Consider the following 24276-nt stretch of genomic DNA (forward strand, 5'->3'; position numbering starts at 1 on the left):
CATTGATTAAGTTACATAAGATCTGTCTCTCTGATTCTTTCAATGCATACATTCTCAGAGAATGTGATTTGAGTATTTTATATGATCTAAACCATCTAGATTGAAACTTCTCAGAACTCTCATTATATACAAGAACTCACATTCTCATCTTGAGACTCAATTTCTTAACAAGTGAGTCTTATATTCTTTTCAATTGGATTGCTCAGTTCAGAAGTAACTTATTAGCTTTTGCATATGCATAGCTGATCTCTTTCAATCTTGGTTCTGCATCTGCAACTGTTGTGTCTGTAACTGCTACTGCTGTGTCTGTAACTGCTGTTTCTACTGCATCTACAACTGCTGTTTCTGCTGTATTCACAACTGCTTTCTTCTTCACCTTTTCTGAAGCATTCTTCAGAATGCGCGGATACAATTCATACAACAGATAGAATGATGAATGCTTGAAGACTGCATGCTGTCAAATCTGCGTGGTCAATAGTGCCTGCCTGAGATATTCATCTCATAGTCTCATAGGCTTACTCACTAGATATTTCATCAGCATGTTGCTCAAGATTTCATTCAAGTGTTTCATCTTTTCATTTGTCTGCAGATGATATGATGTTGTTCTATGATATCTTATCTGTAATTGACTCATGAAATACCTCACTGCTTCTTCTACAAGGTTCACATCATTATCAGTTAGAATCTCACATGGTATTTCATAGTTGATATAGATCTCATCATGTAGAAACTTCATTACTATCTTCTCTGTCATCTCTGAAACTGCTTGTGCAACTGGCCAGTCAGTAGCATAATCAATAGCAGTGATTATTCATTGATTTTCATTTGATATTCACAGTAATATGTCTATGAGATTCATCTCTCATTGTTTAAACAGTTGTATTGTACACTTCATCTGATGTTATGCTTTCTTACATTCTAACTCTTTCTTAGATTCTTTCATGACCTGGTAATTCAGGCACTCATGAGTGTACATCTGAATGTTCTCAGTCATGCTTGATCAGTATGCTCTTGATTTGAGTACACTCATGAGTTCAGAGCTTTCTAAGTGGCTGAATTCCTTGTGCATATAAGCCATCAAGTTGTGTTGAAATGAAGATTCTAGATAAGAAGCTTCTGTGTATTCTAGATTACAGTAAAGCACAACATCATTTTTCTTTTTCAATTTTCTCAGCTTGAAGTTCAGAAGCATCTCTTCTACTACTCTCACAAGATGCTTGTCATCTGACATCTTGTCATTCTTCAAGTGAGAGATTATGATGTTCACTCATTCTGATTCCTTGCATTCTCTCAGCATGTTTAATGCGAATGTCTCTTGTGCCTGGTTTGCAGAACTCTCACTCATGAAATCAGGTCTGTAACTGATTGTGCCAGACATCACTGCATCTGATCTCTTTCAGTATTTGATATGAAGATTATACACTTGAAACTCTGAGATTCAACATGCTAAGTATTTGAAAGATTTTATCATTAATTATAGATAGACAAGGCTTTTATAATCTGTGATCACTGTTGTTGTATACTCATTGTTGATATATCTATCTCACAACACTAGCATGTGCTTAATCACTAGCAATTTCTTTTCATACACTGAGTAATTGAGCTCAGTGTCTGATAGTTTTCTATCATTATATGTCATCAGATGCAGCTTGCTGTTCTTACTCATCTGTAGAAGAGTGTCTTCAATAGCTCATTCAGATGCATTTATCTCAATGTAGAAAGGTTTATTACAATCTGATTGAATAAGCACTGAGAATGTTGTTACATGTTTTCTCAGTGTGAGAAAAGCCTCTTTGCATGCAGCATTTCAGATGATTGAACAAAACTTCTTCTTTTACAGATTTGCATTCATTTCTCTTAAGAGATCTGAGAGTGATGCAGATATTCATGCAAAATCCTTGATGAATCTGCAGTAGTATGAGGCCAACTCAAGAAACTGTCATACATGGTGTACATTCCTCGGCTGCGGTTAATTCACTATGACATTCAATTTCTCTGAAATGAGGTGTATACAGTCATCACTCACTACATGTCTCATGAACTCCAACTCTTTCATTTCAAACACATACTTGATTGATTTGATGTAGAGCTTATACTCTGTCGGAGTTGTAAGCACTTCATTGAGATGCTTCAGATATTTATCATATGAGTTTGAAAAGACTAGAATGTCATTGAGATATACAAGGCATGAGGTTTCATTCTGTTTATGAAGAATTGTATTCATCATCATTTGAAAGATGACAGACACATTTGTCAGACTGAATGACATTGCTAGGAATTTGAACTTCTTTCATTGTGTATTAAACATAGTTCACAGAACTGACAGTTTATCTACACAGATCTGCCAGTATTCTGAGAGAAGATCAATCTTCAATAGATATCAGGTGTTTCTGACTGTATTCAACTATTGTTGAATTCATGACAGTGAATATTCATTCTTAATTATAAGCTTGTTAAGTGCTTAATAATTGATACACATTCATCACTCTTCACCCGCCTTTTTCATGAATAGGACTGGAAAGCCTCATACACTTGATGAGAATTATATAAGATCACATTCTAGAAGGTCTGTGATCTGACACTTCTGTTCTTTAAGATGCATTTGTGACAGAGGGTACACATTCTGATTGACTGATTTTGCATCCCTCATGTCAATCTCATGTACAAATTCTCATTTCAGTAGCAATTCTGATGAAAGATCTGTTCAGAAGACCTTCTCATGCTTCTTCAGAAGCTTCTTTATACACTTGTTCTTCTGTATATCTTTTATCTTAATTTTCTCTGCTTTCAGATTCTGTATGACATATAGAATACTTTCAGATGAGGTCTTATGAATCATTCTCTTTACTTGTTAATGTGTAAGCAGATTTAACTCTTCTATATCAGAGACATGAAATGTTCTTCTCATATCAGTTAATAGAATTGTATGAATCATTTTCTTTCTATCAGTCAATTACATATGACATGTACATTATTGAATCTGCAGATTGAACCTTTGAAACTAATTAAGTCTGAGAATAAGATTGTATTTCACATTCTGCAGCTCTCATGCCCAAATATAGCAAGATCATTCTTCAAAGTGCAAGGAAACTCTTACTTTTGTAGATGATATCAAATATCAGTTATCAGATAATCTTATATATCAGGGATTCTTCACTCAGCAGACCTCTTTCAATCTTCAGATTATATAATTATCAATATATTGTATCAAAGCTTCTGTATCTGCTAATACTTTTGCAGCCATCTCTCAATTCTTACTCAAGTGTCTCTTATACATTAACATTTCAGGCTTTAAGGCATTGAGATGAGCATCTACTTTCTTGTTCACATCTCAGTCAGAAGCCTGCTTTCTCTTTGTATTCACAGAATTCAGAGAGTCATCTAACACAGACATCTCTTTCACTTTGAAGGCTTTTTATAGAATATCAGTGAGTGTCTTCAAGCTCACTGATTCTGCTAGTTTTTTGACTCTCTTACTTCTCTTAACTGCACATGCTGAGTGCAATCTTTTGTATCATGATTTTAACATTCACAGTTGAAGCAAGCTTGATGCTCATAACATTAAGATTTTCATTCAGAGAATTTCTTTTTCAGGGAATTCAGTGCTTTAGTGATGATATTCAGATCTAGATTCATCACATTCAGATGTGTAACTTGTGTTATAGAAGTCTGATTACTCATTCTTCACTGAGACATACTCAATTGCAGTATTTTCTGTCACAATTGACTCACTTGTTCTTGTATGATGAGAATATTGTATACTTCTTTCATTATATCTGATTGCAAGATTAAGCATTTTCATTCTACTCTCAACTCAGGTATAAGAATATGAATGAAGATCTGTAAACAGAAAGATGTTAAAAGCTTTTCATTCAACATGAGATAGTATAAACTGAAGTGTGTAAAGTATGATATAAGATCACTCACTTGTCTACACTCAGTAAAGTGTTCATAACACTTATCTTATATATTCACTTTCTCAAAGTTATGCAAGATTTATTTGAAAAACTCATTTCATATTTATGAGAATGAATATCACTCTGAGTCTGTGAGATTCATCTTTCCATCAGTCATTTATAATGACTTCACTTTTTCATGCAGAAACACAGCAGATCTTAAGACTTGTTAAAATTTCATTGACTGTCTGTCTGTGAGTTCACATTCAATTCAATAATATAATTGTATCTGATTTAGCTAGCTGATTACAGCATCATTTTTTCAGTCATCATTGAAGCTTAATAACTTCAGCAGATCTTCTGACTTGATGTATTTCATGCTCAGATTCTCATCCTGTGCAGCAGTCTTCAATGATGTATACACTTCTAAAGAGGTTGTGAATAATTGTGATGAGATCTTCAGATTTGATATAGTTATCTGTCTGTGTAAACATTCAATCTCTTACTGCAGACCTAAGATCTGATTTTCTCTATTCTTATTGATGATGATGATTGCGTCAGTGAAGCTCTTCATAGTGAATGTCTGATTCACAGTGAATGTCAATTATTATTTAACTTCTGTCTCAGTCTGCCACTGCATACACAAGGCCTTGATCTCATTTAGAATTCTTGTACATGTACAGAGCTTCAATTTCAGTTCAGTAGTTTCAGCTGCTTTTCTTACTGCTTTGAGTAAACCCTCTGAGAGGTTCTGCATATCTTTCAGTTCAGATAGCAGAGAAGAGTGTTATTTGTATCAGCTAGAGAAGATATTCATTTCAGTGGTTTCTCATTGATTATACAATGTCTATCATTATATTGCTGTGTCATTATATCAGTATCTATTATCATTATACAACTTCAGTAATGATTATCTCTCTCTTTTATCTCTTTGAGTGAAGAGCAGTCTTCTTTGAATCTGATTCATCACTCTTATTTCTTTTCTCACATCTCATCTGTTCACATACATGGCATTTGTCTGAGTGTGAAGTTTTCTCTCAACAAGTGAAGCAGCATCAATCAGATGCTCTTTCACTCATCACTCTTTATACACTATCTTTTGAGATGTTCTAGAACCACACTGATATGATAACTACAAATCACTTTATAGACAGAATTATCACACTCTGAAGGAGCCTGCACTTCTCACCAGTTTTTAGACATGCTATCAGATGTGATTCAAAGGTTGCTTAAGCCAGTGTACGATTACAGGCGTACGCCGGCTTCTTATATATTGAATCTCATACACTAAATTAATTAGTGGCCGCTAGGGCCCCCCTTTACATTCGTACGCTAGTAGTTCGGAAGCGGCCGCGTTATTATCCGACGGTCGTACGTTCTTCCGAACCACAGATGTGTGTAAGAAGAATTAATATAAGAGAAAATAATCTTCTTTCTTAGCTTAGTTATAATTTTAGTACTAACTCAGATTGAATATTATTAATATATAAAAGTAAATAAACAATCTTAATTAATCTCTGTCATATTTCTTGAAATATATTAATATTATAAAAGAGAGTATTATTAAATTATATTATCAGATAATATCATTAGAAATATATTAATATTATAAATATCAATGTTGAAAAAATGTTGATACTTATATATTATAGTGGCATAGCATGATAGTTAAATATATATATATTCATTATTCCTGACATTGATAATTGATTACAACTTGTACAATAATTTTTGAAAACTTAAAATTAATTTCAATTATTAACTAATAGTTACAAACTTATAACTAATTAATATAAAAAGAAAAAAACTTTTTCTACTTATTATCTTTCTTCTCTTTCTCATTCTTCTTATCATTCTTTATAATTCACTTCTTATTCTTATTCTTCTTCTTCTTCTTCTTATCTGAGATAATAATCATCTTAAAATCTCTCTCTGCTGTCTTTTCAGAGAAGAGTTTTCACTGCTCTCTCTCAGCCAGGTCAATCTGCATCTCAAAATCCTGTATTTTCTGGTCTACTGTCTCAGGTTTCATCTTAGTGATAAGCAGATTGACATGCTCAGAGATCAGAGCTGTCTTATCAATATTCTGAATCATGAAGCATATTTGAGGTCTGAATAAGACCTCAATTCTCTTCTTCTCTGTCAGCTTCTGCTAATCAATTAGAGAACAGAAGTATTATCAAAAATCATTATCTCTTAATAAAAAACTTATCAGTTTTAACTTCTTTATCTCTTACTTTAATATCTTCTCAATCTTCTTCTGCTACTGCTTATTTACAGTAATACTCTTCTTCTCTCTCTCTCTCTTCATCTTGATCTCAAATCATTCTCAGAACTTCTTCTGATTCTATCACTACTGTATAAAACTCTTCACTATCTTCTTTTTCAATCTCTCATGAGTGATATTATCTGCATTATTTCTATACTTAGTTCAGTCTAAATCTATCAGAAGTATTATTTAAAATCATCATCATTCTACTCTCTTACAGAGTCTCTTCAAGGCATTATAACATGTCTTACAATCTGTCTTCTTATGCTTAAACACCTTCTTCTTCTCTCTTCAATCTGTGACAGCGCTCACGCGCCTTGATGATCCACAGAACTGCAGAATATTTGAAGAGAGATGATATAATTAATTTCAATAAGTATTAAAGAGAGATTAAAGACAGACAATGATATAATAATAATGATGATAGTGATAATAATAATAATAATAATGATAATGATAATGATGATGATAATAATGATAATGATGAAAGAGAGAGTGCATCAGAATATATTATTAACTTATCAAACATAAAGAGATAAAGAAACTATTAACAGCTTTCAGAGATGTACAGAAACAGCTATAGTATTGTATAATAACATTATCTTTATTCAATACATGTACTATTGATATTCTTTGTATACATTTATTATATAATCTATATCAGAGATACATGCAGAAAACAGATCTTTATTACTAGAGAGAATAATTACAGTAATTCTCTATTTTCATATTATAAATATAAGTTATTCTTATTTCTTTCTTCTCTCTTTTCTCTTCTTCTTCAACTCATCACTAAGTTCAAGCTGATATGAAAACTATTAAAACACTCTTAGAAACCCTCAAATTGAAGAGTATAAACTAATTAAATTTTAAATACAGATGAATTAAATTATATTCAATAATACTAATTATTCATCTTCTTCTCAATAAAATAACAGTCACATCTTTTCTCTCTCTCTCAAATAAAACATAGCTCATGAAAAGTAAGTATCATATCAGACTATAATAATTAATACAGTCTCAGCATGCAGAGCTGTATATACACAGTATGTACTGAACTGAGAGACTGTGTGAATTGCAAACTGATGACAGTATCTCAGAGAGAGTCATGCAGTATGAAAAAGCTGCAACTCTCAGTTATATATACAGAGAGTGAATCACTGCAGTAAGTGTATATGCATTGTATGAAAGTAACACTTTTTAATAACACTCAGTCTCTGATATTATGAAAATAGAGTCTCTCTGTGAGATTCATTTTTATCAGAAGTCAGAGAATCTTATATTTCTCAAGATCATCTTCATATACCTTATTTATGAAATCAATGAAAGAAATCATCAATTTCAGTATTCTGCTCTTAATATTATTCAAGTGATAGCAGAGTTCACTCTGACCACACTTTTTAAGTGTATGTTTTCTAATTTTTCACATTTATACAGATATATACTGATTATTTATTAGATAATATTAAGACAATGATACATTACAGCTGTGTTACTCTCACTGTGAGAGATATAAAGTTAATAATAAATATTACAAAGACTCTGAGAAGTAAGTATTTTAGAGATACTGCAGCTCTGCAATCTTGATTTTTTTTATTTTTATTTTTTATTTTTTTCTTTTTCTTTTATTTTTTTTTTCTTTTTATTTTTTTTTTCTTTTTTTATTATGATTTTTTCTTGTTTTTGTTTTGTTTTTTATTTTTTGTTTTTTTTTTGTATTTTATATTTTTTTCATAATTAAAATTATATGAATTATAATCTGTGTTGAGAAAAGTAATAATATTTAATAACACTCTCTGTTGAATTTTCAACAAATGAGTACTATGTTATGATATTATGTAAGTGAGAAATGATTTTATAATCTCATTTAATGTCATTCTCAATAATAAGATCAGAATAAAAATGTAACTAAGAATTCAAACATATTCTTTATCTGAGACTAGATTTTTATTTGAAAAGTGAATCTGAGACCTTTAATATTTGAAATAATGTGATTTGAAATCAATGTAATGAATACAAATCATGATCAGAAGTAATGCTTTTTAATAATATAATAACTGTAAAGTTTGATTCTGATCTCAGACACGGTTACACGGTCAGTCTACAGACAGTCTGATTTCATGACATTCAGTGAAGCAATCTTGTATATCTCTAAGTTTCAATGAGACTGAATATGTAACTCTTAGTGAGGCGGTCCGCGAAGTAACATGAATTCAGAATCTCATAATTGAGCTTGACTTCATCACTATATCTCTGATACAGATTCTCATTGATAATAAGAGTGTCATAGATCTCACAAAGATGACAGTCATTACAGCCTGAAGTAAGCATATTGACACACATTTTCATTTTTCATATTAATAGTTGAATCAGAAGATCATTGATTTAGAATACATTCTCACTGCTCAGATAACAGCAGATGAACTTACTAAATCTCTAAACACTGTGACATTTGTATAATTCATGATTTTACTAGGTCTTACAGGTGTAAAAGTTGAGAATGTTTAATTTTACATTTGTACTTGATTTTGACAGATTATCTTGATAATTTGAGTGTTTTTGTATGTGATTCTTGTTATCTCGAGAAGAGGTGTTGACTGTTACGGCTGTTGCGGTTAGCAATCTCACTAGATCATGTGATTCACTACTATATTATGTTCTTGTAGATAGATCTATTAATACAATCTTCAACTATTCTATAATAACTTTCTACAAGCTAGCAACCTTTCAATCAAGCAAGCTTTACATCTTTCACATATCATTCACAACTCAGCTTGAATACTATTATACATTTAATCTCTACATTTTTATCTTTCTACTGTGAATACTTCTAGTAGTTAATAGTATATATTATATGAAGCTACAAATATCTGAATAATTGTCTGTAAGTACTTATTCTTACATTTCAAGCTATATCAGTCAGCAATTCTCTGTTATAACTGACAGAACTAGAAACTTATAAACTTCAACTTCTGTGAACTCTACTGTAGATACTCAGAAGCAGTCATCTGAATCAAGAATAATCTCTATAAAAGAAGTTTCAGAGAACTTATTAATCACTTATAGAATATTATTCTCTACATCTATAATAGAGAAACTCTTTAAATTTATAAATAAATCAATCTTAGTAAAGAACATTCTTGAGTATCTTTTATAAAATCATGCTATTTTTCTATAAGAAATACTTACTATCTGTAAACACTCTTAAACTGAGTCTTTAGACATAATCTTCAGAGATATCTATAAACTGAAAAGAAACTTTCTTAAGCTGTAATTACTTAAGATTACTTACTGAATTACAATCTATAAAAGCTTTTACAAGTTTGTATTTAAAATTGACGCACAAGCTCAGCTGTATGATATAAAAGATAAAGAAGCTGTTATCTATATAATGACAGATCTCTACTACACTGAAGTCAAGAACTGACTGAATTATTTAAAGAATGATTATAAGAGATCTCACTGATCTGTTCTCAAGATCAATCTACAGAATAAGTTAAGAGACTCTGTAAGTCAGACAGAGAATATCTGAGCTGTAATTATTAATATTAGAAAAAGAGATGAGAAATCTGATAAAGATTACTTACAGTACTTTATACAATTATAATGTAAATTAAGATCTGTGAAAACAGAATTCTGAAATAAGACCTGAATAATGATGTTTATAAAGAGACTGAATAAAGATATATAGAATAAGCTTATTAAGTAAGACTCTAAGTTCTTGAGTCTGAAGAAACTGATAACTTTTATTTATTACTTATAAATCACTATGAGAGTTACAGACTTATAAAGAGCAGATTATTAATCAGCTCTATAAGAGATAGAATAACAGAGAATAGATTTATCAGAAAAAGATAATAAGATATAGAGAGATTCATATCTAACTATTAAGTAGAGAGAGAGAGCTTCATAAGCTTCTATAAATAGAGTATATAATAGAAAGATTAAAAAAAAGAATCTCTATTTTATCTATTCTAAATCAGAATATCTCTGCATAAACTGTCTGAATAAATTAAAATAAAAATTTGAGAAGTCATAGACAGAGTTAGTAACAGTCTTTTTAATAGTCTTAAAGCTGATATCTGAATCTATTGCTTCTCTGATAAAAATACTTACTTATAGAAAGAGATTATACTGTAATACTACTACTCTGTAAGTATGAAAAGTATTGATAAACTCAGAATCTCAGATCACTGTAGTGTTTCTAAAGCTTACAGAATAAATGAGCTGAATAATGAAAACTGAAAATCTACTCTTATAATAAGCAGAATACAAGAACTCAGATCTAAGAGTTGAGAGACTTATAAGAGTTATATTTAAATTATAAGATCTCTCTGAAATCTGAAGAAGATTTGTAAAAACTGTGATTATTACAGATATCACAGATAACATGTACTTAAGACTTATATAACTTTAAAGATACAATTTATAAATAGCTGTTTATAAGTCAGATTTATACTTCTGATCAGTGTTAACAGACTTACTTATAGAGATAGAATCAGTTAATACTGTAGAGTTAATTAGAGAAGATAAGCTCATCTATATAATAACTTTACAAATATCTGAGAACTTCACAGTCATGAAAACTGAGCTTCAGATATCAGAGAAATACTGAGATCTCACAGAGATATTCAGCTCAGTAAAGACAGCTGAGCTTTCTTCTTACTGTGAAAAGAATCTGATAATAGATTTAATAGAAGAATAGAAACTCTTCTGAGAATCAATCTATAAGCTCTTTCATTATAAGACAGAGATCTTACAGGTCTATATAAAGAAGAATCTGAAGAATAACTTTATTTAATCTTTACAGATCTCTACAGAAGCCTCTGTGATATTTATAAAGAAGAAAAATAAAGATTTCAGATTATATATAGACTATTACAATCTGAACTTTAAGATAATAAAGAGTCACTATTTTCTATCTCTGATTGAGAATGTAATCAATTATCTCACAGAAGCTGTTATATTCACACAATTAAATATGATTAATATATATATATAGCTGTGAATACAGTCTGAAGATGAATAAAAGACTGTCTTTAAAACTGTACTAAGATTATTTGAATATCTAGTGATATCTTTTAATTTGACTAATATCTCTACAGTATTTTAGTCTTTTATTAATAAAACACTTCATGTATATCTGAATGTCTTTATAATAATATATTTAAATGATGTGATAATGTACTCTGCAAAGAAGAAAGAACACACTGAGTATATACAAAGTGTATTAAAAGTCTTAAATAAGACAGAACTGTATATTAAGCTTACAAAGTATAACTTCAGTGTCTGTCAGATTAATTTTCTAGAATATGTAATTATCATAGATAATATTCAGATGAAATCTTTGCAGATTAAGACTATTCTATTATAACTAAAGTTAACTAGTATTTATAAGATTCAGATCTTTCTGAACTTTGTGAATTTTTATAGATAATTTATCTTTATATTTATCACGTCTCTGACCGCGTCAAGGCCCCGCTGCGGTTTCACACGGCTCATCACTTTCATGCGGATGATTCCATTCATCCCGCAGGCCGTCTGAACCGGTTTTCAACCGCTCTATGACATTATTCAGATATATCATAGAAAGATCTGATTGATGAATATGAGAACCCCGCTTCTATATGAGATCAGCAGATTACTTTTCCTTAGCAGTGAGACACTGCTGAGGTATCACTTCAGCTATTCTTGCTTATAAAATGAGAGAAGGTATTCACTCATTGTCTATATAGAATAGCTAAATGCTGACTCTCTATGAAAGAAGTCAGTGATTTGTTTTTCTTCTACTGAAATATATATAAGAGTTACTGTATATCTCATACAATCTTCTTAGTATACTAAGTATCATATCTGTGATATTCTCACAATAACTCTGTAGTCTACAAGCTCACTATTCAAGCAAGATAGTCAAGCTCACTTATACAGCTTCTTAAACAACTATCTCTATATAATATCACTGACTAGTCATCACTTCAGTTTCATTATATTACAATTTGAATTACTCAACCTGATTATAAGTTTGAATCAGTCAAGCTCTAACAGACTGATATGATCTCATACACTCACACTGAGACTGACTCAATCTCACTCTCTGAGAGAAACACTACATCATTTTCTAGAGTGTATACATCTCTACTCTGACAGAAATCTGAGATTTCTGAACTCACTGCACATTTTGACATGAGCTCTTCAATCATTCTGTCACTGTCACAGCCTCTACACATCTACATCTATTATAGAGATAGAGAGATTAAGATTGAAGATTCTTCAAGATATAAGAAAAACATCTTGTCTGAATTTCACAGCTTTATCTGTACTCTTGCAGCTACAACAACCCGCTCCACCACGAACTCGCTCGATTTTTCGAATAAGAACCCGCCGATAGATCCATCGAAAAGCCCTCGATCATACGAGCATTTTGACCCCATCGCCGACCGCATACCCCGTGTGGTGGTGGAGTTATCCAGCCAAACGTGAACCGGACGTTGTTCGAAGCTCCTGTGTGGGATTATCCCCCGTTCTCCCCTACCACACCACAACCCCGGGCCAGAGTGCCATACAAATTGTAAGGTGAAGTGACCTAGCCATATGCACCAATCTTCTCGATTTTGGAAGACCCCCGACCTGTAGTTGTGGAGATATCCGAGGAGCGACCTCCGCGAAAACCCTGTCCATCTTTGATGTTCCAAAACACCAACGCCAAGTCTCACCCTCGTACCGCCCTTCCCAATCTGGCCCATCCCCGGCAGAAAAATACAAAAAGATACCTCAGCGATAATATCAAGCACATAATCAACAGACTCTTCTGAAGTGCAACCTCCACAGTCCGCCGCCAGTGTATCTAGACTTCAACACCAAGTCTCACCCCTGTACTACCCCTCTCAATCTGGCCCATCCCCAGCAGAACGATACAAAAAGATACCTCAGCAACAGTATTCAATACATAATCAGTGAACAACAAGTCAACAGCACATCAACAACTATAAAATCAGTATACCCCAAGGTCTGACTGAGCCTTTGATCCCTGCACAGTGAGATATATTAAATCTAGTTTTAATACCTCAATATTCAATAGATTCTGCAAGAGATTGAGAACAGCAACACTAGGTTTCTATTGAATTTGAGAATTAACTCTATATTGATATAATCATTGACAAAGTCTTCTATTTTAAGATATAAATAACCAGTTCCTCTACATCCCGCTGGCAATATTTATATTATTATATAGAAACAGACTTATATTCTCTATAATATCAAGACCCTGAAGAGGGAAAGTCTTGATAGAGAGTATACAGTAGTGCATATCTTAGCAGTTTCTATCTCATTCTTCTGCAGCAGTTAATGCAAAAAAAAAAGATCTTAGAAATAGTTTTTTACTTCTCTTGAAAAAGTAAGATGTTTTTCTCTGAGTTTTATACAATATTCTTACAAAGAATTAAAAACAGAGTTGTTTTCTGTCATAATTTCATATTCTTTTAAGTAAGAATTACTTTTTCAGTGACTGAAGAGCTTTCATTAATACTTAATTCTTTTTTACACTCTTTATTAACTGATTTGAGTTGTACACTTGTTATGTGAGAAGAATTGAATGATTTAGAATAAAATTGAATAGTTTTAATCAATTTCTCTGCAAAAAATTGATTTATTTTTTGTCAGTTTTTCTCTCAAAAACTGTCATATCATCTGATTTATTATCAATTGATATCATACTTTTCCTCACTGTATCTCAAGAAAGAGATTGTAAAGATTTTATTGATTTATCTTAAAAATCAATTTTAGTTTATTAGATTCTCTTCAAAAATCTAATCTAGTTACTGAACTAGTGTGAAAAAAATCAGGTGTTTTATACACAAAAGTCTTTTATTCTTCTTTTGAAACAGTCTGACCAACTTTTCAATTGAAAACAGACTTAGAAATATCTCAATTGAAACAGTCTGATCAACTTTTCATTGAGTGAAAACAATGAGTTCAAAAATATACTCAGTTAATATGGAAAAAGATGCTTTCTCAAATGCTATTTCTGAGATTGAAATTCTGAAGAGAAGAAAGAAAGAAGAAATAGAGAAACAACAAGTTCTTGAAATACAGAAACTTGAAAAAGCAAGCAAGATTCTTGAAAAGCAGTGTCTGAGTGAGATGAATGAAGAAGTTCTGTTAATTCTTCATGCTCAGGCCAGACAACTACAGAAGATGATCAAGTTTAAACTTAGAATCTCAAACACAGTTCAAAAAACCTTGAAAATTCCTAGTACAATCACTGACTCTTCATCTTACTCTTCTTCTTTCTTTCTTCCTACTTCTTCTTCTTCTTTGAATCAGAAGAAAACATATGCTCAAGCAGCTGAATCTGCTGTCTCTAAACCTGCTGTCTCAAAATCTGCTCAAAATCCTGAGAAAACTGAGAAGAATACTGCTCATGTCTCTATTCATAGAAAAGTGAAAAAGAAAATGCAAAAAGAGAAAAACTTCCAAATCTCTAGAAATAGAAGACTCATTCTCAAAGTCTCAAATCAGAACATTCTACAAAGAAACAAGCTAAACTCAAATCTTATTTTCAGAATCAGAAATGAAATTAATCAGCAGTTCTTTTCTCAGTTGATGACTGATATTGAAGTTCATAAATCAGTTATAGCTTCAATTGAGCCATCATTCTTTGAAAACTCTATTATTCTGACTACAATGCCTGAATTCAGTGCTGAATTCCTTATTCAGAATGAGAATCTCTGAAAGTCAGCAGTAGAATCATTGCTAAACATAATAATTCTATCTGAAAGAGATGAAAAGTGAGACAAATTCATTCTTCATGATATTCCAGTTGAAATTTTTAACTGTGAAGAAGGAATGCTACTTCTCAAAAATGAATTGAAAGAATACAACTTCATTCAACTAAGAAAGAAGCCTGTATGACGCCCCGGTGGCCGAATGGTTAATGCGGCCACCCGGTAACGCCTTGGCGTGGGAAATCAAGGTGTGTGGGTTCGAAACCCGCAGGGAATACATTAAATCCGGAACTCAAGCACCTCAGGTTTCTAATAAATACAGAGGTGTACAAATCGCTCCAATAAATCGCTCTATGTTCCTGGGCTGGGAAGTTATTATCGTATGTACCTAATTGTCACTCCTTTGTATTTCCTATGTTCTTGTTATCTTGGTGTGGTCTCAACACCTGTATTTCCTCCTGTATAACCAACACTTGGCCTGTATTTAACATCACGCAAGGACTCATCATAAGCTCCGCTTGCATATGAGTATAATGGAAGAATAATAATAATAATAATAATAATAAGCCTGTATGACTAAATTCAATTGAGTTCAGACAAAGCAGGAGAAATGCCTTTGTTCTAGTATATATAAAAACACTTGAACAGTCAAAGATCTCTGAAGTAAGAGTAGCAGGTTTGAAAATGAGAGTTCATGAATACAAAGACTCAAGAATGAATCTCAAAGCTCAAACACAGTGTTCAAACTATCAAAGATATGAACACTTTGCAATCTCATGTTTTAGAGACTCAAAATGTGCATTCTGTGCCAGAGATTACAAAACTAGTGAGCATAAATGTGAAACATGCTCAAAAAGAGGTGAAATTTGTCAACATACTCTGCTTAAGTGCTCTAATTGCAAAGAAAAACATGCATCTAGCTCAAAAGAATGTATGTTTGCTTCTAGAACTCAAAAGAACTGAAGAAAAGATGAAGCTCAAAGTCAATCTAGAACTGAAGAGAAGAGTCAAGCCAGTAAACTCACAACTGCAAGCTCAAAAAGAAGAAACTCTCAACTATCTAAGTCTTCAAACTTCAACTCTTCAGCTAAATGTAAACAGAACTTGAATTCTCAAACTTCTGTTAAGATTAGAGAATTGAGAAATGACTCTGATGATAAACTAGATATAATGCAAGCAGTTGAGATTTCTACTTTTCAGAACAGTTATAATCTACTATCTGATGATAGTGATTAGATTCTACTCTACTCTCTTTTAGTATGAATATACAACAAAAATAACAAAAAAAGTTTAAAAACTCTTCAAAAATCACATTTATTCAAAATAATGTGAATAGAAACTCAAATTGTATTTATTCTTGTCTTCAAATTGCATTTGAATAAAAAGTTGATTTTATACTGCTTCAGGAGCCGAATTTTGATGCTGAGCAAAAATATATCATTTCTCATTCAAGCTACTACTGCTTTTTACCTCAAAAGTCTGAGATAAAGTCAAGAGTAGTGATCTATGAAAGAAAGAGATCAAGATATCAATTTAATCTAAGATTTGATATCATGTCTGACCCTGATATTCTGGTGAGTGATATTATAGATAAAGAAAATGAGTTTGATACTATACAGCTCATAAATATCTATAATGAAAAGTCATTGAAGAAAAATAATAATATCTGGACAATTGATAGAGAATTTCTGAACATAACTTCATCAAGAAACTCTATAATTGCAGGAGATTTCAATACACATCATCTCTGATGAAATTCAGAATGCAAGAGAGCAGTGAGAGCTGATAATCTAATTGAATGAACCTTTGAGTATTCAATAGATTTGATTAATAAGTCTGATCAACAAACATTCTTTAGAAAAGGTATGAAACAGAAGTCTATTATAGATCTAACATTCATATCACAAAATCTAATGAAAAGAAGACTTGTAAACTGATTTATTGATTCAAATGAGACATCAGGATCAGATCATGAGATTATTCAATTTGATATTGAACTGAGTGAAAAACAAATGAGTGAAAATCCTCTTCTCTCTAATCAGTATAACTTTGAAAAAGCTGATTGAAAAGCAGTTGAAGAAAGCATAAAACTGTTAAAATCTGAAAGACAGAATGAGCTATATTGGAATTCTGGTCAAGATATCTCAAATGAAATGCTTGAGAATAGAGTGAAGCTTATTACATCTATCATTCTAACAAGTGTTAGAGATAATATTTCAAAAAGAAAATCTTCTGAGTATTCAAAACCTTGATGAAATGAGAATATCTCATCTAAAAGAAAAGAATTAGCTACTGCTAGAAGAGATTGAAAGAATGATGTAATATCTGATGAAGAGTTCAAAACTGTTAGAAATGAATATTTTTCAGATATTAAAAGAGCTAAAACAGACTGCTGGAATAAATTTCTTGAAGAAGCACAAGAGAAGGAAGTTTTTAAAGCTTTTAACTATACTAAAACAAGAAGTGTAGCAAAACTTTCAGCTCTAGAATATGAGTTTCAGAATGAATCATATACAGCAAACTCTTTTAAGAAAAAATATCAAGCTTTCATGAGAATTCTCTTTCAGAACTCATCAGATTCAGATTCAGATTCAGAGAAAGAGAATATATCACTTCTCAACTACATTGATGAAAATGACTGAGAATGGCCTGATCTTACACAAGATGAATTAGAGTCAGCTATCTTCTCAAGTTCTGTTAAAACTGCTGCAGGTCCTGATTCAATTAATCACTTGATTATTCAAAATACATATTTCTACTTAAAGAATGAATATTTTGAGCTCTTTTTCAATCTCTTGAAAAATAGATATCATCCTGAATGCTGGAGAGAAGCCACTGAAGTGATTCTTGCAAAACCTAATAGAAAAACTTCAATTTCTAAGTCATATAGAGTAATATCTCTATTGAACTGCCTAGAAAAGGTTTTAGAAAAGATAATAGCTACTTAACTATCTTTTATAAGCTCTATAGATGATTCTCTTTTATTCAGTGAATAAATGAGAGATAGAAAACAGTGTTCTGCAATTGACACTGTTCTCTCAGTTGTTCATGATATTCAAATAGCAAAGCATGAGAGTCTGGTCTCAACTGCAGTTTTTATTGATATAAAAGAAGTGTTTGATCATGTTTCAAAGTCAAAGTTAATTCAGACATTGAAGATATTAAAACTGCCACTTTCTCTAATAAAATGAGTTAACTGTTTTATGTCTAAAAGAATTATACAACTCTTCTTTGATGAAATGAAACAAGACAAGACTGAGATAAAAATAGAAGTATCACAGAGGTCTTCAATCTCACTCATTTTATTTGCAATATACACTGCATATCTATTCAAAAATAGAAATATGAGAATAGTGCGATCTCCGAGTTATGTGGATGATATTGGTCTAGTCTACAGCTCAAAAACTATCAAAGAGAATTTGAAAGTAATTGAAGAAGCTGCAAAGAAAATCTTTGTTAGAGTAGATATCAATCAAATTCAATTTAATATGAATAAAACTGAGTTAATTCATTTCTTTTCTAGATTCAATGAGAAAGAACTATCTCTAACTCTTTTAAATAGAGAGATTAAACCCAGTGTAAATGTCAAATGGTTAGAAGTATGATTAAACTCCAAGTTGAATTTTAAATATCACATTCAACAAAGAACTGTCAAGGCAGAAAGACTATTGAACAATATAATCAGACTATCAAATACAGAGAGGGGTCTATCCTTTCAGGCTATGAGACAGTTATATATAGCCTGTATTACATCAGTAGCTGATTATGAAGTTCAAGTTTGATGAAATAATCAAGGGAATTTCACTGAACTCTTTCAAAGTCTGCAAAACAGAGTCTTGAGAAGAATTCTGAGAGCATTTAAATCATCTCCTATTAAAGCAATGAAAATTGAAGCTTCAATTCCTCCTTCTACTATTAGATTTGAAAAGGCCTGTATGAACTATGCTCTGAGAGTTGTAAAGATGAGCTCAAATCATATAATCAGAGAAAGAGTCTCTTCTTCATTTCCATCAATTAACTCTGAAAATGAACTGGATTGGAATAGATTTCTTGATTGAAATGAAAATAATTCTTCAAAGAAAATGCCTTCTCAACTGTACAGACTATGCTCTCTGATTAAAAATCAATTTTCTTCTTTAAATGTTGAAAAAGTTGATCATGAGAAGTTATCTCTCTGGAGAAAAAAGCTTGAATCTCTTATAGACTTACAAATAAGTGAACTATTAAAAGAGAAAGAATATGAACAACATTTGAAGAGAATTTCTACAATTAATATAAAAGACTCTATTCTGATTTATTCAGATGACTCAAAAAATAAGAACTTAAATAGATTAGGCGCAGGCATTGCTTATACTGAAGATAATATTAATTTTATCTCAGATTTCTGAAATCTAGGCTCTGAATGTGAAGTCTTTGATGCTGAACTATTTGCAATAGTGAAAGCTTTCAAACTCATTGAAATAAAATCTCATAAAAGAGGAAATTGTTTGAAAGAGACATGGATATTCTCTGATAGTCAAGCTGCTTTAAAAAGACTTAGAAATAGTCAGATTCATAATGATCAAATGAATCTTGAACTGATCTTAAACTCTGTTTTAAAAATTCAAAAGAGAAGAACATCAAAGCTGAGAATTCATCTGCACTGAGTTCCTGCTCATATGAATATTCATGGCAATGAATTGGCTGATTCAGCTGCAAAAAAGAGTGCAGAATTAAGCAGATCTATTCAAAAAATTATGTTCTGGTCTTTTATAAAGAGAAAAATAAAAGAATCTTGTTTAGATAAGTGGAATGAAAGCTGACAGAAACAAAAGAAGAGTATACATTATTCAAGATTTGAAACAAAACCCAAGTGGAAATCTTGTTCAATTAAATATAAAAAGAAAATATTCTCATCTATAATACAGCTGAAACTAGGACATGGCTATTTCAAATCTTATATACAAAGATTTGATGATAGATTTGACTCAATAGAATGCTCATTCTGCAATACAAATGAGAATCCTGAGTATATTATAATGCACTGTGCATTATACAATAGTTTCAGAGCCAGATTGAAAGAGAAGTATGATCTAAATCAATTAAATATGAGATTCTTATTCTCAACTGAGACAGGAATTAAATACTTAATAGACTTTCTATCAGAAACTCAAGCAGCTACAAGAAAATGACTAAATTCAGAATTATCTGAATATGAAGAGAAGGAAATCAATCAGATATAGTCTGTTAAAACAGCTATACACTCTCTTTTAAGAATTTGTTTTGTTATAGTCTCTCTTTACTTTTTCTTTTTCTGTATCTTTTTCTTTCAATTTCTTTCTATCTATCTATTTAATGTGTCTATCTTTGAGACTGTGTTCTTTCTCTCTTTTCTTTTGTCATGATATTGTCAAATGATTTCAAAGTATCAAAAGATGTTAAAACACTGCAATTTGTAAACAGTTTTTGTATTCTGGGCTGGAATTTTCTGATTTTACATATCTGAAATTGATGAATGTACAATAGTTAACTTTACAGACATAGAAAAAACCCTGAGAACTAAAGTTCTCAGGTAGATGTCATAGTCTCTGACTGCATACATCTATAATTGAAGAATAATAATAATAATAATCTGTACTCTTGAACAGAAATTCCACCTTAATCTGAGCCAGTATAATACTCATAAGATATAAGTAATATACATCATCAACCTTCTTGAAGACATCTCTATGACTACTTAGATCATTAAGAAGAGAGAGCTTGAGTATATTAATACTGTTATAATTTGAAAAGAATTCAAGAAGTTTCTACTGAATTAAATCAAAGATCACTGTAACTGCAGCTTCACAGTGATACAGCAGTTCAACTTATTATATCAATAAGATGATAAGAATTCTTTCAATTTCAATGCAAGATTTGAAGAATATTAAGAGAAATTAACTGATGATTTGAATCAATTAAAAATACAGCTTTATCTTATAAAGCTGACTCATAAGATGTGAACAATGATATCATAATATCAGAGTTCATCAACTAATTGCACTGAGCTTGTTAACCTGACTTCTCAGATCTATTTGAATAATCAATTCTCTGAGAAAAAGATCAATAAGATTTCTTTTAAGTAATTAATAATGAGATCTAAACAGCACTGTGACAGCTTCAGTACAGAGAAAGTAAAGAAGAATTTCAAGTATTCTGATTCTTCACTCACTGTAAAGAAATATTAAAAAAGATTTAACAAAGATCTCTGTTTCAACTGTGAAGCTGATGATTACTATGTCAGTGATTGTAAGAAGCTGAAGAAGAGAAGAAATTAAAAAGATATCTTCTCAAAGTTAACTTCTCTTCTAACAAACATATTCACAGAAGATAAAGAAGAGAAAGAAAAGAATTGATAATTCTCATATCTCTGAGTTCATGTTATGATCATAATGTATACTCTGAATGAGAAGATATCAGTGAGATATCTACTTGACTTCAGAGTAGATAATAACTTCATATTCTATTTCTTTTCTTTGATGAAGAGTTGAAAGAAGATAGATCTGTCAGATCATGTAAAATTTACTGATGAAATAAAATGTCACTGTTTTAGCATAATTTAAGTGAAGTGTGTGATCACAGACTTAGAAGAAATCTTTAAGAAGAGCAGTCTGCTTCTTCATACAGTTAACATCATAGATGAGAATGTCATTTTAAATCTTTTATAATTGAGAGAAAACAATTCTCTCATTAACTGAGTCACTCAGACATGACAGTATCATCTCACTAATGAAGAGACAGTGATAGAGAAATCTGAAGAGTTTCATCAGAAGAATCTTGAGAAAAAGATAGAGTTAATATACTATGTAGCAGGTGATTAAGACTTAAGAATAGATGAAGAAGTCATCACTCTTACAACAAGATTAACAGCAGTATCTGTCATTGAAGATGAATGTATACAACATCTCTTTACAGATTATAAGAATGTCTTTTCAAAAAGAGAAGCAGTGAAGTTTTCTGACACTAAGATATGATATAAGATTTATCTTGAAGACAGTGCAATAGTACTGTACAGGTCTCTTTACAACTTGTCTATAAAGAAATTGAATGTTCTGTATAAATATCTTAAAGAAGTGCAATCAAAGAACTGAATATATCTATCAAAGAGTTCAGCAGAGATGTCTATACTCTTTATATTCAAGAAGAATGATAGACTATATCTATGCATAGACTACAGAGATCTCAATAAGATGATGATTAAGAATTACTATTTATTATCATTAATTGACAAGATGATTGATTGATTATCTGAAGCAAAGATATTCTCAAAGATTGATATACAGAATATCTATCATAGAATCAGAGTTAACAAAGATGATGTTTGAAAAACAGCTTTTCATATCAAGTACAGCAATTTTGAATATCTTGTTTTATCTTTTAATCTTTGTAATGCTTCAGTCATCTTTCAGATCTATATAAATGAGACACTGCAGGGCCTTGTCAATGTCTTCTACATAGTATACTTAGATGACATTCTAATCTTCTCAAAAATGAAGAAAGAACATGATACTCATGTTTGAGAAGTGTTAAGTCACTTGAGACAGTATTAACTCTATATAAACACTGAAAAATGCTTATTCTACATGCAGGAGATTGATTTCTTAGATTATATTATTGAAATGAATGACATTTCAATGAACAGGAGCTGAGTCTCTGTCATTGAGAACTGGCCAGTATTGTGAATATACTGTAAGATGCAGATGTTTCTAGAATTTGTGAATTTCTACAGATAATTCATCTATACATATTCACAGATTACTATCTCTCTTACAGATCTGTTAAAGAGAAGTGTGAAAGACAGAAAAATGAGACTGTTTATTCTCACTCAAGATGCTGCACAGGTGTTTACAGAATTGAAACAAGCTTTCACAGATATTATAATACTGAATCACTTTAACTCTGAGTTACTCAGTCAGTGTGAGACTGATATATTCAGAAATGAGATCTGTGAAATCTTTTCACAGTTGACATCAGAGGCCTTTCAATGTTGAAAGAATCAGAGAATAATCATCTCTGAGAAAACAGGCAATAAATTGTCTATAAGAGAAGGCTTTTTCACAGAGTCTATAAGATGCTGTAAATAAAGATCAGTGATCTTCTTCTTCAAGAAGTTATTACTCACACAGAGAAGATATGATACTTATAATTAGAAGATGTTAGTAATTATCAAATTCTTTAAGATCTGATAACATTATCTTCAGAGTAGTAAGTATTCAGTGTAAGTTCTCACTGATTATACAAATCTGCATTACTTCTTAATAATAAAGAGCTTGATAGAACATCAAGTCAGATGAGCAGAGCTGCTTTCAGAGTATGATTTCTATATCTGATACTGTTCAGATCAGCTTAATCTTATCAACACACTGTCTAGATGACTCAATTATAATATCATTAATGCAGAGAAGAATTCTATAAAAGAATCTCTGTCATCACTACAGAAGAAGCTGACTGCAGAGAATTGAAGTTCTCTGAAGCTTGAGAATAGCACTAGTAAGACAGCTGCATGACTCAGTATAAAAGATGAAAGAAAACTTAGATCTCTGCAGAAGACTGACACTGAAGATTATGAGCTTCTTATATTATATCTTACTATTATTGAATTGACAAAGAATGAAACAGTCTACAATCTTTCTACTCAACTACTTTTAAAATTCATTGATAAGTTATAGAAGAGAGATATCTCTACTACAGCTTAAATTCAGAAGTTGAAGAAGAAAGAATCTGATTTGAACTTGAAAGAGACAGGCTCTGAGTGAGACAGTGTTACTAAGAAATCAAGTCACTGATAACTAGAAGAATATAAACTTCTACTGCTGAATAATTCAGTCTTCATCTCTTATAGTAGAGCAGTGTGCTAGAAGTTATTAAGAATTCATCATAATAATTCTCATACAGAGTACTTTAAGTTAGAGAAGACTGAGAAGCTTCTAAAATATAAATATATTTAAGACAAGCTCTGAACAGATGTCAAAGAGTATGTTAAGACTTATAATATCTATCAAAGAATAAAGATTCTGTGATATAAGTAATACAGCAAGTTGATATCACTGCCTGTTTCAAAGAGCTTATAATAGAATCTATCAATGAATTTCATAGTTGACCTGCTGAAGTTGACAAGAGTCAAAGAATATGACTTAATTTTAATCATTATTAACTACTTCATGAAGATGATTAGATATATCTCTACTTATAAAAAGATTAAAGCCTCTGAATTGACTGATCTGTTTTTAGATATTATCATTCATAATTATAGTGCTTCAAAATCATTGATAACAGATTGAGAATTCCTCTTCATCAGTAAATACTGATCAGCTTTTTACTATTATCTTATGATAAAATATCTCCTCAGTACTGCTTTTCATTCACAGAC

The 24276-nt window shown here is 31.1% G+C and overlaps 1 protein-coding gene across 1 annotated transcript; it reads right to left on the reverse strand.

The window, feature by feature from the left end:
• Nucleotides 1-12467: 12467 nt before the first annotated feature.
• BDCG_16643 (uncharacterized protein) lies at nt 12468-12990 on the reverse strand (the record flags this gene model as incomplete). The annotated part of the gene is made up of 1 exon (XM_045425848.1): nt 12468-12990. Exon 1 carries the CDS (start codon nt 12906-12908, stop codon nt 12468-12470), a length of 441 nt encoding a protein of 146 aa, XP_045280242.1. The 5' UTR covers nt 12909-12990.
• Nucleotides 12991-24276: the final 11286 nt, after the last annotated feature.

This window comes from Blastomyces dermatitidis (assembly GCF_000003525.1).
Source record: "Blastomyces dermatitidis ER-3 genomic scaffold supercont1.3, whole genome shotgun sequence".
Lineage (NCBI taxonomy): Eukaryota > Fungi > Ascomycota > Eurotiomycetes > Onygenales > Ajellomycetaceae > Blastomyces > Blastomyces dermatitidis.